Raw genomic sequence first — 21,438 nt, 5'->3', positions numbered from 1 at the left:
GTGAGCAACTAGTCACTGCAAACCTGCTGTTAATTACTCACTATCGTTCCAGATGTTAGGTAAATATCTGGGATGTTCTGAAACTATTGCTTATCTCTGAGTGTGCTTAAAATCTAATGAACTGCAGTTTTAGATAGAGCACGCTTACTTGCATTAATCTTTTATCAGACGGAATTGCTGTGTTCCCATTGATTTATTCCCGATACCGGCTGGAGTGAAATAGTTAAGCTACCCCTGCTGGGGTTCTGAAAATCCTGCGTAACAGAGGCATCCATTTTATGAAAATATTTGTCCTTCTGTATATGAACTATTCACGTATTAAACAATTCAAACTGAAACTAGTTAAGAGATCTAATTTTAACATGTACAGTATGCATTAAAAAGTTTACCATCACCCTTGTAGTTTAAAGGGGGGAAGGAGAGTGGTCTTTGGCAGAGGAAAAGGAAAATCTTAAGATGATTTGGGGAAAATTAAAAAAAAAAAAAAAGAAGAAGCAGAAACACCCAATCACTGAAACTAACAGAACTGGAGAAACTGCATATAAATTACTCCCCAAACAGTTTTCTTTTGCACAGGAAACAAATATAGGCAAGACCTACTTCTCAATTTCTCTCTGAATTCAAAAAGAATCCTTTGCCAGTGAACTTGCTTGGAATCCGCAATTAAGAGCTTCCACAGTACAGGACAACTGTACCTGTATTCCCCTCAACAGTTCAGCAAAGGCAACAACTCTTGGCTTCCAGCTCCCCAGCTGTTGCCTCTTTTGGGTCTCTCTCCCTTCTGACCAAAATATTCCCAGGCTGAACAGTTGTCTTTCCTTTACTGTGTCATTCCCAGTCAGGTTGTCCTAGGACACCTGCTTCTTTTCTCTTCAGAGATGGGTAACAAAGTGATTGCTACAAACATAAGTTACCACACAACTCTTTGTAAGCAAGCCTGCTTTATAAGGAACAAAGCATTACAGAGAAAACATAACAACAACAAATAAATCAGCTGGTCAAAATTTTTAGACAATTATTTTTTACCTTCAATTTCAACCAAATTTTGGACTTCTCATTGAAAATTCTAAACTTTTTGTTTTGCTTTTAAAAAATCTGAAATGAAATAAAAATTTCAAATGGAAACAGAACATTACGATTGTTTTGTTTCAGTTTTTTGTTGAAAAACAGAAACATCTCATAGAAAAGTAAACATTTTTAATGAAAACCTGTTTTGTTCAAAGTTTTTCACAGAAATAAAAACTGATTTTTGACCAGCTCTATAAATAAAGAGAACCTCCCACTTGTTAGCACACTGAGTCTTTTCACTAATATAGCATCTATACATCATCAAATAATTTTTTAAAAATGAACAGAAGGAAGATAAGTCACAGTTTCAATGCAGAAGTTCCCAAAATCACTCTCTTTCTCCATCACATTCAGGATACTTTAACCTTCTGGTTTAAGTGTTTCTTGAATCTACTGTTTTGTAAATTCCACGCTGAAATGTCAAGATCTCTGAAAAACCTAGCAATCCAACTTTTTGTTATGGTCACTGATTAGCCCAGCATTTCGCTTCACCAGATTTTACTATATTGTACACACAGCTTCCGGCATTAGACTGAAACATGAACTTTGGTGTGTTGACATAGGACAGCAATAATGCAAGACTTCATCTTGGAATATTGTGTAACAGTTTGTTCCTCTCTGTATAGAAATATTTAAATGCTCTTTTTTCCAGCAAGAATATTGCTTCCATTAGAAAAGGAAGTTTATATTTATTTATTAGCAACTCCTCCAGTGCGTGGGTACACATTTGCTTACTGATATTGTTCTTGGCAAAAAGTTTTCAAACCTGGGTGCCTAAAGTGAGTTGAAGCTTAAGCATTTCAGTGATTATTTTTGATCATTTCCATTTTGGTGATGAATCTGTTAAAAAAAAAAAGGGGGGGGGGCGGGGAGGGGTTGGGGACAACATTTTCTAACATAGGAGCCTAAATATAGAGTTAGGTGCTTAACTTTAGACACCTGCGTTAGAAAATGTTGGCCTTTGTTTTTACAGATTTACTATCAAAATGAAAGTGATCAAAATAAACCACTTGGATGCATGAGCTTCAAGCCTCACTCTGAGTTTCTGATGGTGAAAATATGACTTAGGGCTTGTCTACATGGCAAGCCAACAGGAAGCCAGAGGATGAATCTACAGTGTACAAGCTTGTCTCCCATTTGAAATGGCAGTACATCAAAGTGTACTTTGTAACTGTTAATGTGTGGTAGCAGAGTCCACGCAGTGAGTTAACGTGTGACAGTCTAGCATGCTGCAGATTCTCACTGTGGCTTGCCATGCACCAACTTGCCACTTAGACAAGCCCTAAGATCTATGACCCTCACCACAAAGGCTGGGCAACTTCTAGTTTTAGCTTTTCTCTTTAAATTATAGTTACTCACATTTAGTGACCAACAGATCTTGACTACTACCAGTCATAACAAAAAGAAATCGTTTATAGAAATTTCATTTGAAGGCAGTTTTGATTCACTTATAGCCAGTACTCCTATTACAGATGTTGCTTTCAAACTATATTTTAATGGCTCCATTAAGACTATTACACAATAACCCCACTGAAAAATATTAGTTTAGCTGCACAAAAACTGAAAACTTGGTTTATAAAATTCAGTAACAAAGATGTAGAGCAAAATACTAGAGTACATATTACCTTAGCGTTCTCAAGTAGTACGTCATCTCTACCTAAACCAGGTCCTATGACAACTGAATGCAGTCGCGGCAACCACTTTTCCACTTCATGAACAGCATTAGGACGGTCACTACGTAGGGAAAACAAGTACAAAGCATTTACTTTCAACACTCTCAAATCTGAAATCTAGCATCTCCCATGTACATCTGAGGTTAGCCAAACATTACTGCTATCATGCCGGTTTTTGCCCTCTAGTGAAATAAACAGATTTTTGTTTTGTTGAAAGTTTGTTTTTTCATCTTACTGGGGAGAGGAGAATTGGGAACCATTTGGGGCCTAAGCGCTCTCTAAGGAGTGGAACACCTGTTAGCAAAGGCCCCAGTCTTGCAATTAGATCTGTGCAGGCAGACTCTGATCCCACAAGGAATCCTGTTCACTTGAACAGGATGCTACACAGATGCACAATCAATGCTTTAATTAGGAATTCTAGGGATCAGGATCTTTATGTTCAAATGCCCAGCTATTTCATTAGTTAAAAGGACTGGTGTTCTCTGTTCTATATAGAGCTCAGACTCCCCTCAAATCACTACCCAAAACTGTAAAGAAACCATCTTTGAAAAACAGATTTGTGGTAAATGATGTGTCTATTTACTTATCCTTCACCTTTACGAAGGTAAGGTTCACGGACATTACTATAAGCCTCTACTGTAAAAAAAAAAAAAAAGTCAAACAAGTCGAGTTCTACAAAATTCTGATTTGAATTTTAAAATATGCCAGCATGAGGAACTTGGAAAACTACAGTATAAAGGTAAGTGCCACTGGAGAAATAGTAGATTTCCTTTAGATTAGTACATGAGTCCTTGTGTATACTAGAAAAATGCAGTTAATGAAACTGATTTAACAATTGAGTGAGTTCAACTTGTGCAAACACCCAATACAGCAGTATCAATACATTACCAATTTAAGAAAGGGTTAAACAAGTTTAAATACATCTAGGATTATGGATCTGCACTGGTTTAATTAGACTGATTTTTACATCTATTTAGTTAAAACAGTGCATCTTTCCATACTGGAAAAAGCCTCAGAGATGGAAGAGATCTCTTAGACCTAATCATTCTCCCTGTAGAATTGTTCCCTACGATACATGCTGTATTTCCCCAAAGGAAGATGAAGGTTATTTACCTGTAATGGAGTTCTTTCAGATGGACTCTGTATATTCACACTACTGGGGGATGTGCCAGTGGGTACACCTCAGGAAAACCTGCTCAGAGCAATGCCAAATGAGAGCATCACCACTCACCACTCCCCTCTGTGTTCTGGAACATTCCAAGGCTGAGGCTACGAAAGGGGGCTTGACACCCTCTGCCACTTCTGTTCCTTCCACTTCCTCTTCAGACTTAAGATTCTGAGGAGAAGGTGGGCAGGGAGTGAGACAATGCAGAATCCATCTCAAAGAATTCTCATTACAGGTAATTAATCTTCATTTCTTCTTTTAGTATTCTCTGCATATTTCCACTCATGAGATAGTTTGATAAGCAGCACTTCCTGTAAGGAAGGTATGATCTGGGGTCCTAATTGAACAGGGATCATAGTAATGCTCTTCCAAATTGCACATTCCACTGAGATGCTAAGTCTAGGGAGTAGTGTTTTGTAAGTGTACATACAGAGCTCCAAGTTGCAGTTCGACAGATCTTCGCAATTTGAACAGGTCTAAGGTGTGCTACAAAGGCTGCAATTGCTCTAGTAGAGTGTAATCTAACCCCCAAGGAGGGTGGAATGGATACTAGTTCACAGCGCTCCTGCTTGCACTGCCTAACCCAACTAAGTAGCATCTATGAAGAGAGAGTGTCCCTTATGGTTATCAGCGTATGAAATGAAGACACTGTTAAGACACTAAGGGTATGTCTACACTACCCTCCGGATTGGCGGGTAGTGATCGATCTATCGGGGATCAATTTATCACATCTAGGGTAGATGCGATAAATCGATCCCTAATCGCTCTGCCATCAACTCCTGTACTCCACCGCGGCGAGAGGCAGAAGCGAAGTCGACGGGGAAGCAGCAGCAGTTGACCCTGATCCATGAGGGCACGAGGTAAGTTGACCTATGATAAGTCGACTTCCGCTACGTTGTTCTCGTAGCTGAAGTTGCATATCTTAGGTCGATCCCCCCCGGGTGTAGACCAGGCCTAAGCCTTTTAGCATCCAAAGTATGCAGCTCTGTCTTGTCTACATGAGTACAAGGTCTAGGGAAAAGACTGGATAATTAATAGTTTGATTAAAAGGTGAAAGTCACACACCACCCTGGGAAGGAAACTAAGATTAGAGCAATGCACCACCATATCCTCTGGAAGACAGTGAATGAAGGATACACTAGGCAGGCATCTAATCCACTCATTTGTCTAGCTGATGTCATAGCTATGACAAAAGCCATTTTGATAGACAAGTAGAACAAAGAACACTCTGCTGTGGCCTCAAAGGAAGTCTGCGTAAGAACTAATTTGAGTTCCCAGGATGGGACTGAAACTTTTATGCATGGATACATACTGACAAGTCCCTTCATAAATTCCTTTAACGTATTATGTGCAAAGACTTATTTATCTACCAACACATTACAGACAGCTATAGCTGTTAAGTGAACTTTCAAAGGAGAAGATAGAAAACCCCAAATGATTTAATTAAAGCATTCCAGAATAGACTGAATTGCTGCTACTGATGGATACATGTTTCTTGCTTGCTCATTTCACAAACTTATTCCACTTGAGATAATACCTTCCAGTAAACTGCTTTCTAGAGTTAATCAATGCTAGTGACACTTCCGACGTGCAAGATTTCCGAAGGTACATTAGATTCCTATAGGCTATGCAGTCAGACGCAATAATAGGGTGTCAGGAGATAACTCAACAGAAGGGCAGAATGTAATAAGTCTTTGGCCACAAGGACAGGCCTATATACACCCTTGGAGAGCTGGAAAAAGTCTAAGAACCACTGTTGCCTTGCCCATGCTAGGGGAATCAACGTTATTTTGGTTCTGTCTTATCTTATCTTCTTTATCACCTTTGGAGGAGAGGGAAGGGGGAAAAGATACAAGGCAGACCTTTTCCCCACTCCAGTAGAAAGTCATCCAATATAGACAGACTGTCTCTCCCCCTTCTTGAGCAAAACCTCTGATACTTCGCATTTTGTCTGGTTGCAAATAAATGTATGTCTGAGAACCCCCACAGGGTGAAGATCTCATCTATCACTGATATTTTTAACAATCAGTCATGAAGTTCCATTACATCTCTGCTCTTTTGATCCACCAGTATGCAGTCCTTGCTTACGAGGCGAAGAGCTACGGGATAAATAATCACAAAGCACAACTGCTTTCTCGTGCTGTTGTAGAGAAAGAATTCCCCCCATTTGTTCATATAATACACTGCCATTGTGTTGTTTATGAAGACTTGCACTACCTTGTTCTGGTTGTGAGGTAGAAAAGATTTCAGGCAGAAAGGCTCTGTTCCTACATGAGAATCAGGAACTGCTCCTGTAAAGGAAATCCTTTGTGTAGAGATTTTTTTCTTGTTTATCAAAAGCCCTAATGTCTCAGAAAGAGAGAGACCACTTGAACTACAACCTTGGAAAGGCCTTCATCTGATAAGGTTTTGGTCAGTCAGTTGTCTAAGTAAGGTTAAATTTGAGGTTTAAGATTCAATCCTGAAGACAAATGTTGAAGACTGCCTCCCCTTCCTTTGGGGCTTTAAAGCCTTTTGCCTCTGTTGTGGCTGGGAAGGAGGGGGCTGTTCATGCAGAAAGAGGTATCTTTGTGAAAAATAAGACAATGAAGAGGAAGGGGGATATAACTGTCTAGGATATCTGAAAACAAGTCCTGAGGTCCTCTTTCTTGGAGGCTGGCAGACTTCCCAGCATCTTTAGTTGACCTAGTGTCCTTCATTTTCTCTTAATTACTGAATAACCCATAGCCTTTGAAAAGAAGGTCTTCTACCTTGGATTTAGTTTCAGGTAGGAGAGCAGATAAACAAAGCCAAGTATGTCTGTGTAGTGCAATAGCTGACACACTCACTCTTGCTATTGAGTCCAATGAATCATAAGAAGCTCTGAACAAATGTTTAGCCATTATTTCACCCTCCATTATGAAGGCGCTGCCAAGTTTCCTTTGGTCTTCGACAAGCACTTTGGCAAATACTCTATGCTCATTTTCTCCCTTAAGTGGTACTAATAGTGCAATCTCCCTGCCTGAATTTGCCATTCAAACATTGAGCAAAGGAGATGAAAACGCTTTTCTGCCAATTGCATCCCATTTTCTTTCCCTCTCCGTCAGAAGGAGTAGAATGTAACTGTCCTCTGGATCTTTATATTGACACTACCACCACATGAGAATTAGAGGTAGTGTGTATATGAAAGAACGAGAACCTTCATACAGTAATTGGTACAATATGCCAGCTTTTTTTCAGCATAGTCTGCCATAATAGAGAAGTCCAAACTGCCTGTACATGCCTAAAATGGGAAGGGTAATCTTAGTTATAGACTGAGAACCCAGAACGCTGAATACAGCATGGGAAGTTTCTTGGTCTGTGATTGATGGGAGAGATCAAAAGTCATGTAATTGTATTGCAACCTCACGTGGGGAGGATGCCGAAGCAACATCAAGATTTTCATCCATGAAAGATTCCTCGTCAAGATCTGGCTCCAAATCCTCACATTCAAATTGAGCAGCAGGTGCTGCTTCTTCCTCTGATAATTCATCAGGAACTATAGTGGAAGAACGCTCCCTAAAACCAGGTGAAGATGACGGATCCAGGAGTCTCTGATCCAAGGAGTGATACTTTTCTGGCCTATATTAGAAAGGAGTTTCTACCTTGATTAGAATGTGGAACATTCCCATACTGCCTAAGAAAGGGCTAATCGGGCCAACAAGACAAGAGCAGTATCTCCCAATCATACCAGTAACCAAAGTCAGGCTAGGAGGGTGTGATGTTCTGTAAGCGCTGTATTTAGGAGATGTAATCTTTCTAATGAGAATGGAACATAGGAGGTATATGGGTATGCTTAACATGTTTCAAAACTTCTTCAGACTACAGCTCTACCCTCGCATCTGATCTTGACTCGGACTCAAATTATTGGAGAAACTACAGGACCTGTCATATGTAAAACTCAAGAAGGGCAAAATAACTTTATTGGGGAATCCTAAAGGCATTTTAAAAGAAAGTGTCCAGGGATATCTACAACGATTTGTCTGATCACCTTCTTTTCTCTGGTGGGGAGATTGGAGCAGAAGAACTAACAGGATTCTTCCTCTTTGCTGCTTTCCATTTGGGAGATGAGACAACATTGTCTCGTTGCAGATGTGACAATAGGTCCAAATGCAGAACCATATGGTGCACTTGCAATACCCCTGTGAGAGCTGATACAGTGTGGATGGGAGATACAGAATCTACTGCTGAATCTCTTCAGATCCAATACAATCTTAGAAATCAGAACATGGCTCTTAACCTGAGATTTACCCCATGCCAGATTTTTGTTTTGTTTAGGATTTGCAGTCCTTAGATCGGAGTCTGAGGATTCCCCTGAATGAGATTTGGCCCTGCTTATAGAAACCTTCTTATTCTGCAGAGTTCTCCTTAGAATTCAGTTAGATGGATTTGAAAGTTTCTCCTGTGGTTTGCCTCTGAATTCAGAGGCTGGCAAAGGGATCCTCTGAGAGCTTTGAGGTCAGATACAATAGTCTGGAATCAGTCCCCACTGAAGTCTTGAATTCTGATCCTGGGGCAGAGACTGGAACCTTTGGCATAGTGCTCTCAACCTCCTTAGACTTCAAGGTAACAAGCGCAACTCTCTTATGGTTATGTACAGACCCTTTAAATGTGCCAGATCTGGGAGTTTTTGCAGCCAGAGATTCCTGCAGTAATGAGGCCTGCAGCATATTCTGGCATTCCTTGTGAGTCCAGCAGTTAAAGTGCTGCAAATTGAGCCACTCGAAGAAGAGTGACCCTCTCTGAGCCACAACAGGCATCTGGTATGGGTGTCTGACGCTGAGAAGACTGTTGGACAACAGGAACACCTCTTGAAGCCTTGTCTTCTTGTTTTCAGATCTGGTGGTTGGAACCAAAGTAGGAATTAACTAGCCTAAGAAATAAAAACCTTCACAGAAAATTAAAAAGAACCAGCTAATTAACCATCCTTAAAACTAAAACTGGCTAAATAGAAGGCACTGAATTCACTAGAGAAGGACCCAGATCAGATGGGTCTGGAAAAGTAGAGGTCTGGCTGCTGCTGTGGCTGGAAGGAACTGAGGCGGCAGGGGTGCCAGCCCACCCGCTTTTTATAGCCTCACTCTCAGAATACTCATGAGCACAGATGGCAGGTGTGGAGGGGCACTTAAGCACACCAACAAGCACTGCTATAAGAAGGTGCAACCATTTGGCTGCGCTCACAGGCTCATCCCCATGAGTGGGAAGATGCAAAGACATGAAGAATGTACACTATTCAGATCCTGTTTGGGTGGCTGTGGAGAGAGGGAAAAGGGGACAGCAGGTTTCCCTACTTGCTGGTGGAAGGGAAAGAAACAGAATAATGGTGGAAGGAATTTAGCTCCTCCCTCTCAATAAGTGTACTCTGATACCAAAACCTGGTATATTTTAAAACCAATTGAAATTACAAAAAGTAGTTCATTTTGTGTGCCCTTTCCACCTCTTTTAAAAGGGGGTCAACTTAGCACCTGGACATTTTGCTATTAGTAACTATCCTGACTTTTGAATGTTAAGTCTCATACTTAATAGTAACGGACATTTGCTTGTTACTGGAACCTTTGAAAAATTGTAATTAGAGAATAATGAGCTCAAACTGCTACATGTTTTAAGCGTACACCACAGCCTTTTTTGGAATGAGTACCGCTGTTCATTGTTCTAACATGGCAAAGCTATGATCTACTTGTATTTTTTTCCTCGGATGTTCAGTTATGGCCACTGTCCCCCTCATTCCCTGTCAATTAACAGAAAAATCAAACTATCCAACTGGTGATATTATCCAGTAGAAATACGTCACACTTCCGTAGTCCTACATGGGGAAGCTGTCCAGAACAGCCATTGCAAACTCTAATCAGTTGCAGAATAGGTTTCTCTGCAACGGCTATTCTGGTCTAGGGCTTCTGGGGACGGTGATCAGTTTGCCCTGGGCCCCCAAAACCTGTGTGGTGCTGCAACCCTGTACACCATGTCACAATGCCACTCACTGGAATTAGACTCCGTGGCCTGTCTGTCATGATGGAGGGCCGAATCTGAGGGGTGCTGCAACCCTGCAGGATGGGAGCCACCACTGCAGGGCGAGAGAAGGGCAAGCTCACCATCCACAATGTCTCTCCCCGGGTCTCCCCGAGTAGAATTTTTTTTGGAAGGTTGGGGGGGGGTGGGGGTTGCTCAGTTTCAGATTTTACCCCAGGCTCCCAAAAATCTCTGGTAAGCCCTGGTCTGGTCAACAAGCCCTAATATTTTCCATGCACTTCACTCACATGCTAATTAATCCTCACAATACTCCTTGGAGTTAGGTAAGAGGTAGTAAAACACTATGGAAGGCAGGAAGTAGGACTTTGGTTTTGCTTCTTTTTAACAGCATTAGCAAAACTACATTATAACAAAGGAATGAGCAGCAAACCCTCTCTACTTTAAGCAAAAAAAGTGTTGCAAGATACTATTACTTGGAAAATCTTGAATTTGCAACATTCGTACAAAAGCTTCGTGTTTACAGATAACAGCCATCCTAGGTGTTTTAGAAGCATCAGTTATAACGATTGTTCATAACACTTGGGAGCAAACATTTAGCTTAGGTCTGTCAGAACTAGCACACTCTACAATGATTTTCTTCAAGTGTGAGGCAGGAGTCAAAAGCATTTGCAGCTATATGAGCTCAACCAGTTCTCTTCAACCCAACCCATGATGCAGTGCCTCATTTGGAAGTTGGCCAAAAGCCCCTCTGACTAGCAAGAGCTGCTTCAGGAATCCCATAATGCACTAGGACAAGCTCCCAAAAGACACTTTGTGCTGAGATTCCAAAATGGTTCTGTCAAAAATAGGATTGCTGTGCAGAAGTGATGAACCAGTGCATAGGTAAATGAGACAAACCACCATTTGATAAAAATGTGTGTCCCTGCAACAGTTTCCTTGCTTAGTGTACTGACACCCAATTTCTAATTAAAGTTTGTCTCCTTTAAACCCACAAAGAACAGTAATAAAACAGTCTCCAAATAGATATTTTCTGTCTTCTCTCTAATCAGATATATGAAAAACATTAAAGGCAAGCAGAAATGTGCTACTGGAAGTCTTGAGCTTCTAAAGCATTATTAAAAAATTATTCATTTTTACACACAATCGAGTATGTGGAAAGGCTCCAGTAACCCAAATTCTAATAAAGGTACCATTTCTGGAAAAAAAAATGTAATGTGGGCCACTGTTTTATTCATTTATTAAATTACTTTTCTCTTCTGCATTCTGCAATTTAAGTGTTATGTAACAAGATTTTATTCCATGCTAAAAGAGAAGCTTTGAAAAGCATGACTTTAAAATGATTTTGGCTAGGAAAGAACAAATGCATGTAATAAATAAAAGAGGTTTGTTAAATTTAGGCTAATAGCTGAATCCAAGTCATCAGTAGTTGCATAACTATGTTGTCGCTTTTCGGACAGTTCATGAACATAACCTCATAGCAGAAAATTCACTATTTTTTTTATTTTCAAGCTTGAAAGTTTTGTTTCCTCAGCTCAACCAATGATACACACTCTTTAAGACAACCATTTGTTCAGAAATACAAAATCCAATGTTGAGCCAATCCTGCTTATTTTGCCTTTGGTGATAATATTTAGCATTTCTGTACTCCTTTTCATCTTCAAAGCATTTTACAAACATTAACTTTCATGCAACACTTCTTTGCAATTTCACATCAAGAAAGAACACAAAGCAGACTGCCAGAAAGAACCAGAGATTAGGAGCAACAATAATGATGATACCACCACAAAATTCACTGACATAAAGAAATGCTGAAAAATGATTGCTGGGTTATTGTTTTTTTAATAAGGGAATCAGAGTAAGTACTGCCTAGAGTAGCATCAAACCCACTTCATTTCAGAATATCAGTGGTGTTCAGAATACCTATGATTGCACAGCTAAAGAGAAATATGGATTGCTTATATTGCATAGTAGTTCTGAATACATAAATTATAAAATTGCCATTTTATAGTCTACACCACACACACAGACACCAAATTACAGATGTAACACTGTTACTGTAACCAGTATGGGGTAATTACCTAACACGTAACCTTGTTTCACTGAAGATACGATCTTGCAGGATTCTCAACCAAAGTAAAAACTAGACACCCCCACTTCTTACTGGTCACTGTGTTGACCCCCTAAGTCAGTGGTTCTCAACCCAGGGTAGGTGTACCTCTGGGGGTACATTAACTCATCTATATATCTGCTTAGTTTTACAAAAGGGTATATAAAAAGCACTAGTAAACTCAGGACAAACTAAGAGTTCACACCGACAACGACTTATTTATGCTGCTCTATATACTATCTCGGCAGTTCTCAAAACTGTGGGTCGCAAGTTTGTCTTTATGGGATCGTCAGGGCCGACCTCAGACATACTGGGGCCGAGGACAGAAAACTGAAGCCCAAGCCCCGCCACCCAGGATGGAATGCAAAGCCTGAGCAACTTAGCTTCTTGTAGTGTGGGGACCCAGGCAATTGCCCTGCCTGCCACCTCCTAACACCGGCCCTGAGAGTAGGAATAGACTCAATGTGGAAAAAAACATCTCTAAGGTGCCACAAGTACTCCTTTTCTTTTTGCGAATACAGACTAACACGGCTGTTACTCTGAAAAAAACAGTTGTTGCTGTCACTTCACTGCCTCCCAGAATGACAAGGCTCCCAAGTGAAAAACAGACTTAAGTATCACGCTGAAATGTAAGTACAATATTTATATTCCAATTGATTTATTTTACAATTATATAATAAAAGTGATAAAGTAAGCAATTTTTCAGTCACAGTGTGCTGTGATGCTTGTATTTTCAGCTCTGATTTGTAAGCAAGCAGTTTTTAAGTGAGGTGAAACTTGGGATGTGCAAGACAAATCAGATGCCTGAAAAGAGTACAGTAGTCTGGAAAAGTTGAGAACCTCTGCCCTAAGGAATGCAATTGCTATCCTCTAGACATTCCAGTCAGTGCCTTCAACTGATCACTAGCCTAAGCTCCCAGAGAGAAGACTATTCAAAATGATCAACACAATCAAAAATGAACCTCAAAAGGGGGAAAAATGAAAAACGAAGTGCAAGAGAAACCTCCTTCAAAAAACCACCATCAGGCTCTGAGGGGAACTGGTCAGAAGAACAAGAATAATAAAAGATGAGATCTTCAGAGAAGCAGAGTTATGAGAAACAAATGTTCTCTTATCCAACAGATATTACCTCTGCAGGACTCCTACTCCTGAAGCGTAAGAAGCCCTAGGAATGTCCCAAAAGAATAGCATTAACAATATAAAAAGGAGCCAGGAATCTCTTACAAGTCCAACATATAACATTTGAGAATGCAAAAAGGATTAACAATCCAATGCAAAAATTGACCAAATGAAAATTAGGGATGTCCCCAAATAAAATCTTTTTTTGAGTGGGGTGACTGGGCAAGAGTTTGGATTCCCCTATGGTGGGAATGAAAATCTCATAGTGAAAATCCACTTGGAGGTTGAATCCAAGTAATAATACTTTGTAAATCTGGAGCATAAACTATACAGTTGCTTTGCAGATATCTGCAATCAAAACATTCCTGAGGCAGGCCAAAGTGGCAGCTTTTCTTCAAATGCTGTGAACCTTTAAGCATCTGCTTAGCTCCAGGCTAGCCAAATAATAGCAATGTGAAATACCATCAGATTTTTTTTTTGACTAAGTTCCCTTAATAATGGTAAATTAAATGATAGATATAAATAAGAAAGAAAGAGGAAGTGTCCCCATAGTGGGATCCAAAGGCACCTTCCTGAAAAGCCCAGCAAATGTCTCCCTGATTCTCCCCTGGCTACTGGTAAAAAGGGCAGAAGTATGCATAGGTGTATTTATCAGCATCTTATGTGCTTGTTATTCTTCTTTCTTTGTACACCCAAAACACGTATGAGACAGTCTGCAGTGAGTAACTAGGAACTGTGGAAGGGGATAGAAAAATAAAGCCATAAACTCATAAGCAAGAGTGTGGCAAGACTTGCTAGTCCTGAAGTTTGTTTTCGTTTTCTTTTGTAATCAGAGTTCTGCATCTGCCCAAATGGAGGCTAATTGTTGTGCAAGGAAGCAGAGCACTGGCAAGCCAAGGTGCAGTCACCCAATCAATAATTTCACTCATCACTGGAGAATGTGTTTTCCAAGTCTTGCTCATTAGCAGTGCACTCTAAGGGCAGGTCTATATTTACAATGCTGCATCAGTGCAGCTGCAGCACTTCAGCCAAGATCTACTATGCCAGTGGGAGAGCTTCTCCCGTTGATGTAGTTAATCCACCTGTGACGGGTTCCCCCTCCCCAGAGTGCCAACTGGAACTGGGGTACCACTGAGCCCCCCCCCCAACTCACAAGCCTGGGCTCCCATTCACCCTGTAATGCTGTGAGAAGCTGCAGACACGCTCCCGGTCTCTCACTTTCACCAGCACAGAGGTAGTAACACAGCTGTAGTAACACGCTGACAGGCTTTCTGACCAGTCCCTGCATGGGAAGGCTATACAGCTAGGGCACTTACCAGCTCCCAGGCATACACCCCTCTGGAGGGTAAACCCAAATTATACAGTCTTGCGCTGCACAGGGAACTGTACAGCGTAAGCTCATGAAATTTGCCCCCTCCCTCAATGTGGAAGAAGATATGCAACAACTTTCTGCCCCAAGTTATGATTTCCACACACTGATTTTAGACAAAACAAAAACAAGTTTATTAACTACAAAAGATAGATTTTAAGTGATTATAAGGGATAGCAAACAGATGAACGCAAATTACCTAGCAAATGAACAAAAACACAATTTAAGCTTAATACACTAAAGAGATTGGATATGAGTAGCAAATTCTCACCCTAATTGTTGATTTAAGCAGTTTGAAGAGATTCTTGAGGGGCCAGCTGCACTTGCTCACAGCTTAAAAACCACAGGTATTCCTTTTGCAAGCTAGAAATCCCTCTAGCCTAGGTTCCCCCAAGTTTAGTCCTTTTTCCTCAGGTGTTTCCAGGAGTCTCTTTGGGCAGGGAGTCAGTGAAGAACCACGATGTCACTCCCCTGACTTAAATAGCTTTTGCATATGGCATGAACCTTTTGTCTCCCATCTTGGTTCCCATGCCTTTCAGTGGAAAAATACTGGTATTCCAAGATGGAGTCCAGTACCAGGTAATCTGGTCACATGCCCCTGTAGTGTTATAGCAGCCATGACTCAGAGGCTGTTAGTAGTGTCCTCAGGAAGGCTCCTCCCCACCCCCCACCCCAGGAGATTAGCTTCTTCTAAGACCTATTGTTCTCCCTAATGGCCCTTCCCAGCCAGCCATCTAGACTGATTGCATTCTGCCTTGTGGGTGTTCCCCAGGTGTAATCACATTTGTAATAGATGCATAGACAATATTCCTAACTTCAGATATCAAAATGATACATCCATACAAATAGGATAATCATATTCAGTGTATCATAACCTTTGCAGTGATACCCTACAGGATCCATCTTGCACAAAACACATCATAGTTATGCCATAATCATAACAATATCTCTAGAAGAACATGGGGCGTAGTGTCACACCACCTCTGCAAGAGATGTTAGTTATGTTGATAGGAGAAGCTCCCTCGTGAACACAGAACTGTCTATACCGGGGGTTAGAACAGTATAATGGTGTTGGTCAAGGGGTGTGGATTTTTCACACTTCTGTGTAACAGTTATACCAATGTATGTTCATAGTATTGACCTGGCCTAAGACTCATTTAGGCAACTCCAAATAAATTGGCATAAAACTACAAAGTTCTGTTATATAAAATCAGATAAAGCCATTTATATTTTTAAGTGGCCAGTTTCAAAAGTCTAAGCAGAGTCTTATCTTCAAAGATAAGAAAAAGTTTCTGATATGTGACTCAATGGGCTTCACTTGTGTTTGTCCAGTGCTTCAGGTAATTATATTAATGCAAACTGAAATTTAGATCTGCTGACATTTACACTGAGGCACCTTATACAGTAGATAAACAGATTTAAAACCAGCACACAGTGTATAGCTCCAGGATTTAAGTAATCTTAGAAAGTGGAGTAATTAACCAATATGCCAAATCCTGGGTGAGGTCGTGATGGGAAGAGAATATTCTGGGCAGATTAGCTAGAGAAAAGTGTGGGGGGGAGGATTTTCTTTTTATCGTGAAGTTATGTGACTCTATAAACTCCTACAACTGATCTATTTGTTAAACGTATACACAATTATTCTTGCAGTAAATTGACAAATCTAAATTTTATTTCAGAAAGGCTATGTTTAAATATGTTATAAAATAAATACAGTAATTGTATGTTCATGAAAGATACCAGACTGACAGCAACCAACAACGATGTACTGCACAGGAAATGCAAGAGTACCTACACCGTCCACCCAGGTGCCTCAGACTGAACCTGGGATGGACCACCTACCTGGACAGAGGGTACTTTCATCTTGGCTTACTAAATGTTTGGTCTCTTTTCTGAAGCAGACAGGGGAGTGTACAGTAATAATGGATTTTGTAGTAGAAATCTGTCTGTCTACCAGGGATGGAACCAAGTCCACTAACTTTTCATACAGATCACTGAAAAGACATCAGAAAGCAGAAACTTTCAGTATTTAATATCTTGAACTGGATTTGAAATGGTGACCTTTATGTGAAAAGCTCTATAATCCCATTACCAATCCAAGTTTCCCTCATAAAGGGCCTTAATGAACCAGATCAAATCAAAGTGACTTCACTGGCATGCTGTGGGTCAGAAGGTACCCGAGAACCAAAAAGACCTATCTGAATTTTAAGAAATGGTAATTTAAAGGGTTACACTGAATTAAATTCAGAATACTAATACTTTTATTCATCAACCAAATTGTGGTTAATTATCACAGTGGACTTCAGACAAACTGGATGACTTTATATAATATCTGAGCTGCAGACCCCAGGTATACCAAGAGTTACTTTCATCTTTAATGCCCTTGCATTTGTGGACTAGGTAAGCAAAAACAAACCAAAGAAAGAGGGGGTTCTATATCTTTAACATCAACCGTTTTCTTCATGGATTTACCAGTAACAAAACCACCACTAGAGAATCTGGCAGGCTTCACCTGCAGACTAAAACAGGAGCCATGGTGGCAATCCAGTAGTGCAGTTCCAAGAGCACTGAAGTTATATGTTCACAGTAAGATACTTTGTTTAATAAATGGGCTGCCACATTCTGCACCAGCTTCATTTTCTAACCTCATGACAACAAAGACACGGATGACTCTATCAAGATCTGCATCTGAAAGAAACAGTCACATTCATCCTACCAGGCAACAACGGAGAACCAACAAAATGAGCATATTTGGCCACAGTTGCTAGTTGAACATCCAAGAACAGACTTGGGTAGAGTTTCAGCTAGTTAGATTTCAAACACTGGATCTTTTGTTTCACTGTGCCAAAATGATCAGAGGTGATACAGCCATCGAACTGTGTACGGTCAACACACTATTGTGATCCATGTCTCCTTATTAACTATCCCAGAGGCATTATATGACTGTTGGGCAACAGAAGTGACAGAATACAGCCCTATGTACACTGCCAAAGAGAGCCCTCAGGACAAATGAGCCACTGCCTAACTGTCCTCTGAGGCTTCTCACACAAGAACAAAGCCAATCAAGAGCAACTCTACCCACCTTGCCAAAGACTATCAATACAGCCATTTTATAGCCTGCACTTGGATATATCCAATTCTTTATCTGAGTTACAACATGGTTTGGTTTCAATCACACTACCAATTTTAATTTGTTGCAGCAATGCCAGGGAACAGCCATATTGGAACCATGTACCTTGACTCAGATTTTTTTTTAATAGTTTAGATCATCATGAAACAGGGGCCCTGACCAGCTGCAGTCATTAAAAATTCTAAGCACTGGTGGGCTGACAATTTCAACTTCATACATTTTACACTACCTATAATTTTCTTGTACTTTTACAGTGGGGTACAGTAGTTACAATTCCCCTCTCCCCCAAAAAACCATATATTGTTGCTGGCACAGATGGCTGCCATGTAAGAACTTAAGAATGACCATATTGGGTCAGACCAATGGCCCATCTAGCCCAATATCCTGTATTCCAGTGGCTACTGCCAGATGCTTCAGAGGGAATGAACAGAAGAGGGCAATTATCAAGTGAACCATCCCACATTGTCCAGTCCCTACTTCCGGAAGTCAAAGATTTAGGGACATCCATAGCATGGGGTTATGTCCCTCAGCATCTTGGCTAATTGCCATTAATGGACTTTATGCAACTTTAACTATAGCATTGCCATTGTAAAGACAAACACAAGACATTAAAAAAACGTTAAAGAGAACTGCTGCAGAACTTTTACAAACCCCACTAATTCCTGGAATCTTCTCTACAAGAATTATAACAAATCACTTTTACCCTAATTAGGAAAAAGTTCACACAAAGTCTTGATTATTTACATACAAGACCTATGGTCTAAGCTGCTGGTCTGTGGGTAATACATTGGCATGCAACAGCCATAGGTCCTAGTCCCTGAGCCAGTCTTAGTTCCCCAGGTTGGCAGGGGCTCAGAGTATGACTGCAGATGAGTGAGGCTAGGCTTTGCGGAAAAAGGAGCACTCAAATTGCTCTGAAATCACCCCTGTAGTAGCACCTTTGCTCTTTCAGGGTGGCTGGCCCCAGTCCAAAGTCTCACTCAAAGCAAAAGGTATGTTACATTTGGGGTGAATCAGGTGGACCTTTTTCTAGGGTGTAGTGATGGTTAAGTATGTAGGAACTAATGCTGTATCTGCCAGACTTCTTGCCTAACCTTGCAACATTCTCTCTTCTCATACAGCCAGCTGACATTCAGGGGCCAGATCCTGCCCCTTAAGTTTTGTAATTGATTTCAATGGGTATGGAATGGAGTCCTTAATGAGGTAGTGAGGGCCAAGATGCACCACTTGCCTGTCTCTCTACTGAGTAGAGTTTGAAACAGAGTCCAGGATGTTCCAAATCCCAAAGTGCACATATCACACACCAGTTTTGGAGCATTCAGCGCATACTTTTGGTTGAGTAGGCCTGTATGCAGCGTATATCACTGGGGCCCAAAAGCTGCTAGGAACTCAGACACTTGGAAGGCTGGGAAGAGAAGGAGGTTGGCTGGCAAGGGCATGCACAGGAATAAAAATTTGGCTGCTTTTGGAGGGACACTTTGTGTGACCCCTGCAGCTGGAGGACCTGCCTCTCCACCTCACCCACCCCCCCGGCAGCCAGCGGAGCTGCTTCTCCCTTCCCATCCCCTAACGCTGGAGGATCTGCCTCTCCCCATCATGACCCCAGGGCCAGAGGAGCAGTCATCTCCCCACTACAGCTGGTGGAGCTGGCTCTTCTCCCCCTCCTCCTGTGGCCCCAGGACCAGAGGAGCTCACTCTCCCCTCTCCGGTACCAGAGAAGTTCTGTGCTCCCGCTGATGGGGGGAGGAGAAGGAAACCTGTGCTGCCCCCCCCCCCCCCGCACACAACCCTGTTGAGTGTGCAAGTCAGCAAGCTGGAACTTACTTCACTAGGAGGGTGGTGAAGCACTGGAATGGGTTACCTAGGGAGGTGGTGGAATCTCCTTCCTTAGAGGTTTTTAAGGTCAGGCTTGACAAAGCCCTGGCTGGGATGATTTAGTTGGGGATTGGTCCTGCTTTGAGCAGGGGGTTGGACTAGATGACCTCCTGAGGTCTCTTCCAACCCTGATATTCTATGAACTGGGACATTTATCATCTGTACTGCAATAGCACTTAAAGGCTCCAATAACGACCTCAACATGCTAGACCGGGGTTGGCAAACTTTTTGGCTCAAGAGCCACATCTTGGTATGGAAATTGTATGGTGGGCTGTGAATGCTCACGAAATGGGGGTTGGGATGCAGGAGGGGGTGAGGGCTCTGGGGGAGGTAGGGGGCCCAGAAATGAGGAGTTCAGGGTGCAGGCGCGGGCTGGGGCAGGGTTTGGAGGGTCTGAGGGCTCCAGCTGGAGGTGCGGGCTCTGGGGTGGGGCTGAGGGATTTGGGGTGTAGGACGGTGCTCCAGGCTGGGACTGAGGGGTTCAGAGTGTGGGAGAGGGCTCCGGACTGGTGCAAGGAATTGGGGCACAGGAGGGTGCGGGCTCTGGCTGGGGGTGCAGGTTCTGGGGTGGGGCTGAGGATGAGGGGTTTGGGGTGCAGGAGGGTGCTCCAGGTTGGGACCGAGAGGTTTGGAGGGCAGGAGGGGGATCAGGGCTGGGGAAGGGGGTTTGGGCATGGGAGGGGCTCAGGGGTGCAGGCTCCAGGCAGCGCTTACCTGAAGCAGCAACAAGTTCCTGGCCAATGGGAGCTGCGGAGGCAGCGCTTGGGGCAGGTGCAGCATGCAGAGCCCCCTGGCTGCCCCTACGCGTAGGAGCTGGGGCAGGAGGGGGAGGACACAACACATTGCTGCTTCCGGAATCCACGTGGAGCCGCAGCGCGCGCACACACAGAGCGGCCCCTGACCCTGTTCCCCGGCTGGAGCACAGGAGCGGGGCAAGCCCCAGGCCCCACTCTCCAGCAGGAGCTCAAGGGCCAGATTAAATCGGCTGGCAGGCCAGATGTGGCCCACAGGCTGTAGTTTTCCCACTCCTGTGCTAGACACTGTACGTGCCTATAATGACAACACAGTGGGCACCCTGAAGAATTTACAGTGTAAGTATGCGATGACATAAAAAAGATGAATATGATGTGAGATGGTGGGGTGAAGAGGGAGATTGTGATCCAGGCACTATGGGCTCAAGTTTTGCAGCATGTGCTATTCAATTCCACAGCAAAGTTAATTAGGTTACCTTGTTGATTTTTTTGCATTACCTTGCCAAATCCTCTCAAAAGGTGCAGCAGTATATTTTACAGAATCCCTGGATAAAGGAGAAAATTACTCCTGATAAGGCTGAATGTTTAGGTTCCCTATAGAGCAAGGGCGGGCAAACTTTGTGGCTTGAGATACGCATCCGGTTTCTGAAATTGTATGGAGGGCCGGTTAGGGGAGGCTATGCCTCCCCAAACAGTCAGGCATGGCCTGGCCCCCACCCCCATCCAACCCCCCCTGCTTCTCTCCCCCTGATGCCCCCCCTCCCCGGACTCCTGCCCCATCCAACCCCCTGTTCCCTGACGGCCCCCAAGGAACCTCTGCCCCATCCACCCCCTCCTCTGTCCCCTGATTACCACCAGACCCTCTGCCCCTGACTGCCCCCCGCTGCCCCATTCAACCCCCCTTCTCCTTCCTGACTGTCCCCCCGTTCCCCACCCTCTGACCGCCCCAACCCCTATCCACACTCTGGCCCCTGACCACCCCCCCGAACTTCCCTGCCCTCTATCCAACCCCCCCCGCTCCCTGCCCCCTTACCGCGCTGCCTGGAGCACTGGGGGTGTGGCTGCACCAGGACAGGCAGCCACGCAGGACAGAGCACCGGATCAGGCTGGGCTCTGCAGCTGCGCTGCCGGTGGCGCAGTAAGGTGAGGCTGCGGTGGAGGAGGAACAGCGGGGAGGGGCTGGGAACTAGCCTCC

At 42.8% G+C, this 21,438-nt stretch overlaps 1 protein-coding gene across 10 annotated transcripts in view; it reads right to left on the bottom strand.

Moving 5' to 3' along the window:
- Nucleotides 1-21,438, bottom strand: part of NAXD (NAD(P)HX dehydratase) — a 72,209-nt gene that overhangs the window by 33,374 nt on the left and 17,397 nt on the right. For all 10 annotated transcript variants that reach the window (XR_012159579.1, XM_073349808.1, XM_073349792.1 and 7 more), the window contains one exon: nucleotides 2,694-2,802. Coding sequence is in view for 9 of the 10 variants with exons in the window: in XM_073349808.1 (XP_073205909.1) it covers nucleotides 2,694-2,802 (109 nt within the window). In the remaining variant the exon portion in view is untranslated. The remainder of the gene's footprint in view (nucleotides 1-2,693; nucleotides 2,803-21,438) is intronic.

This window comes from Lepidochelys kempii, chromosome 1 (assembly GCF_965140265.1).
Source record: "Lepidochelys kempii isolate rLepKem1 chromosome 1, rLepKem1.hap2, whole genome shotgun sequence".
Lineage (NCBI taxonomy): Eukaryota > Metazoa > Chordata > Testudines > Cheloniidae > Lepidochelys > Lepidochelys kempii.
The sequence above is the reverse complement of the archived record's forward strand: the minus strand, read 5'-3'. Positions and strand labels throughout refer to the sequence as shown.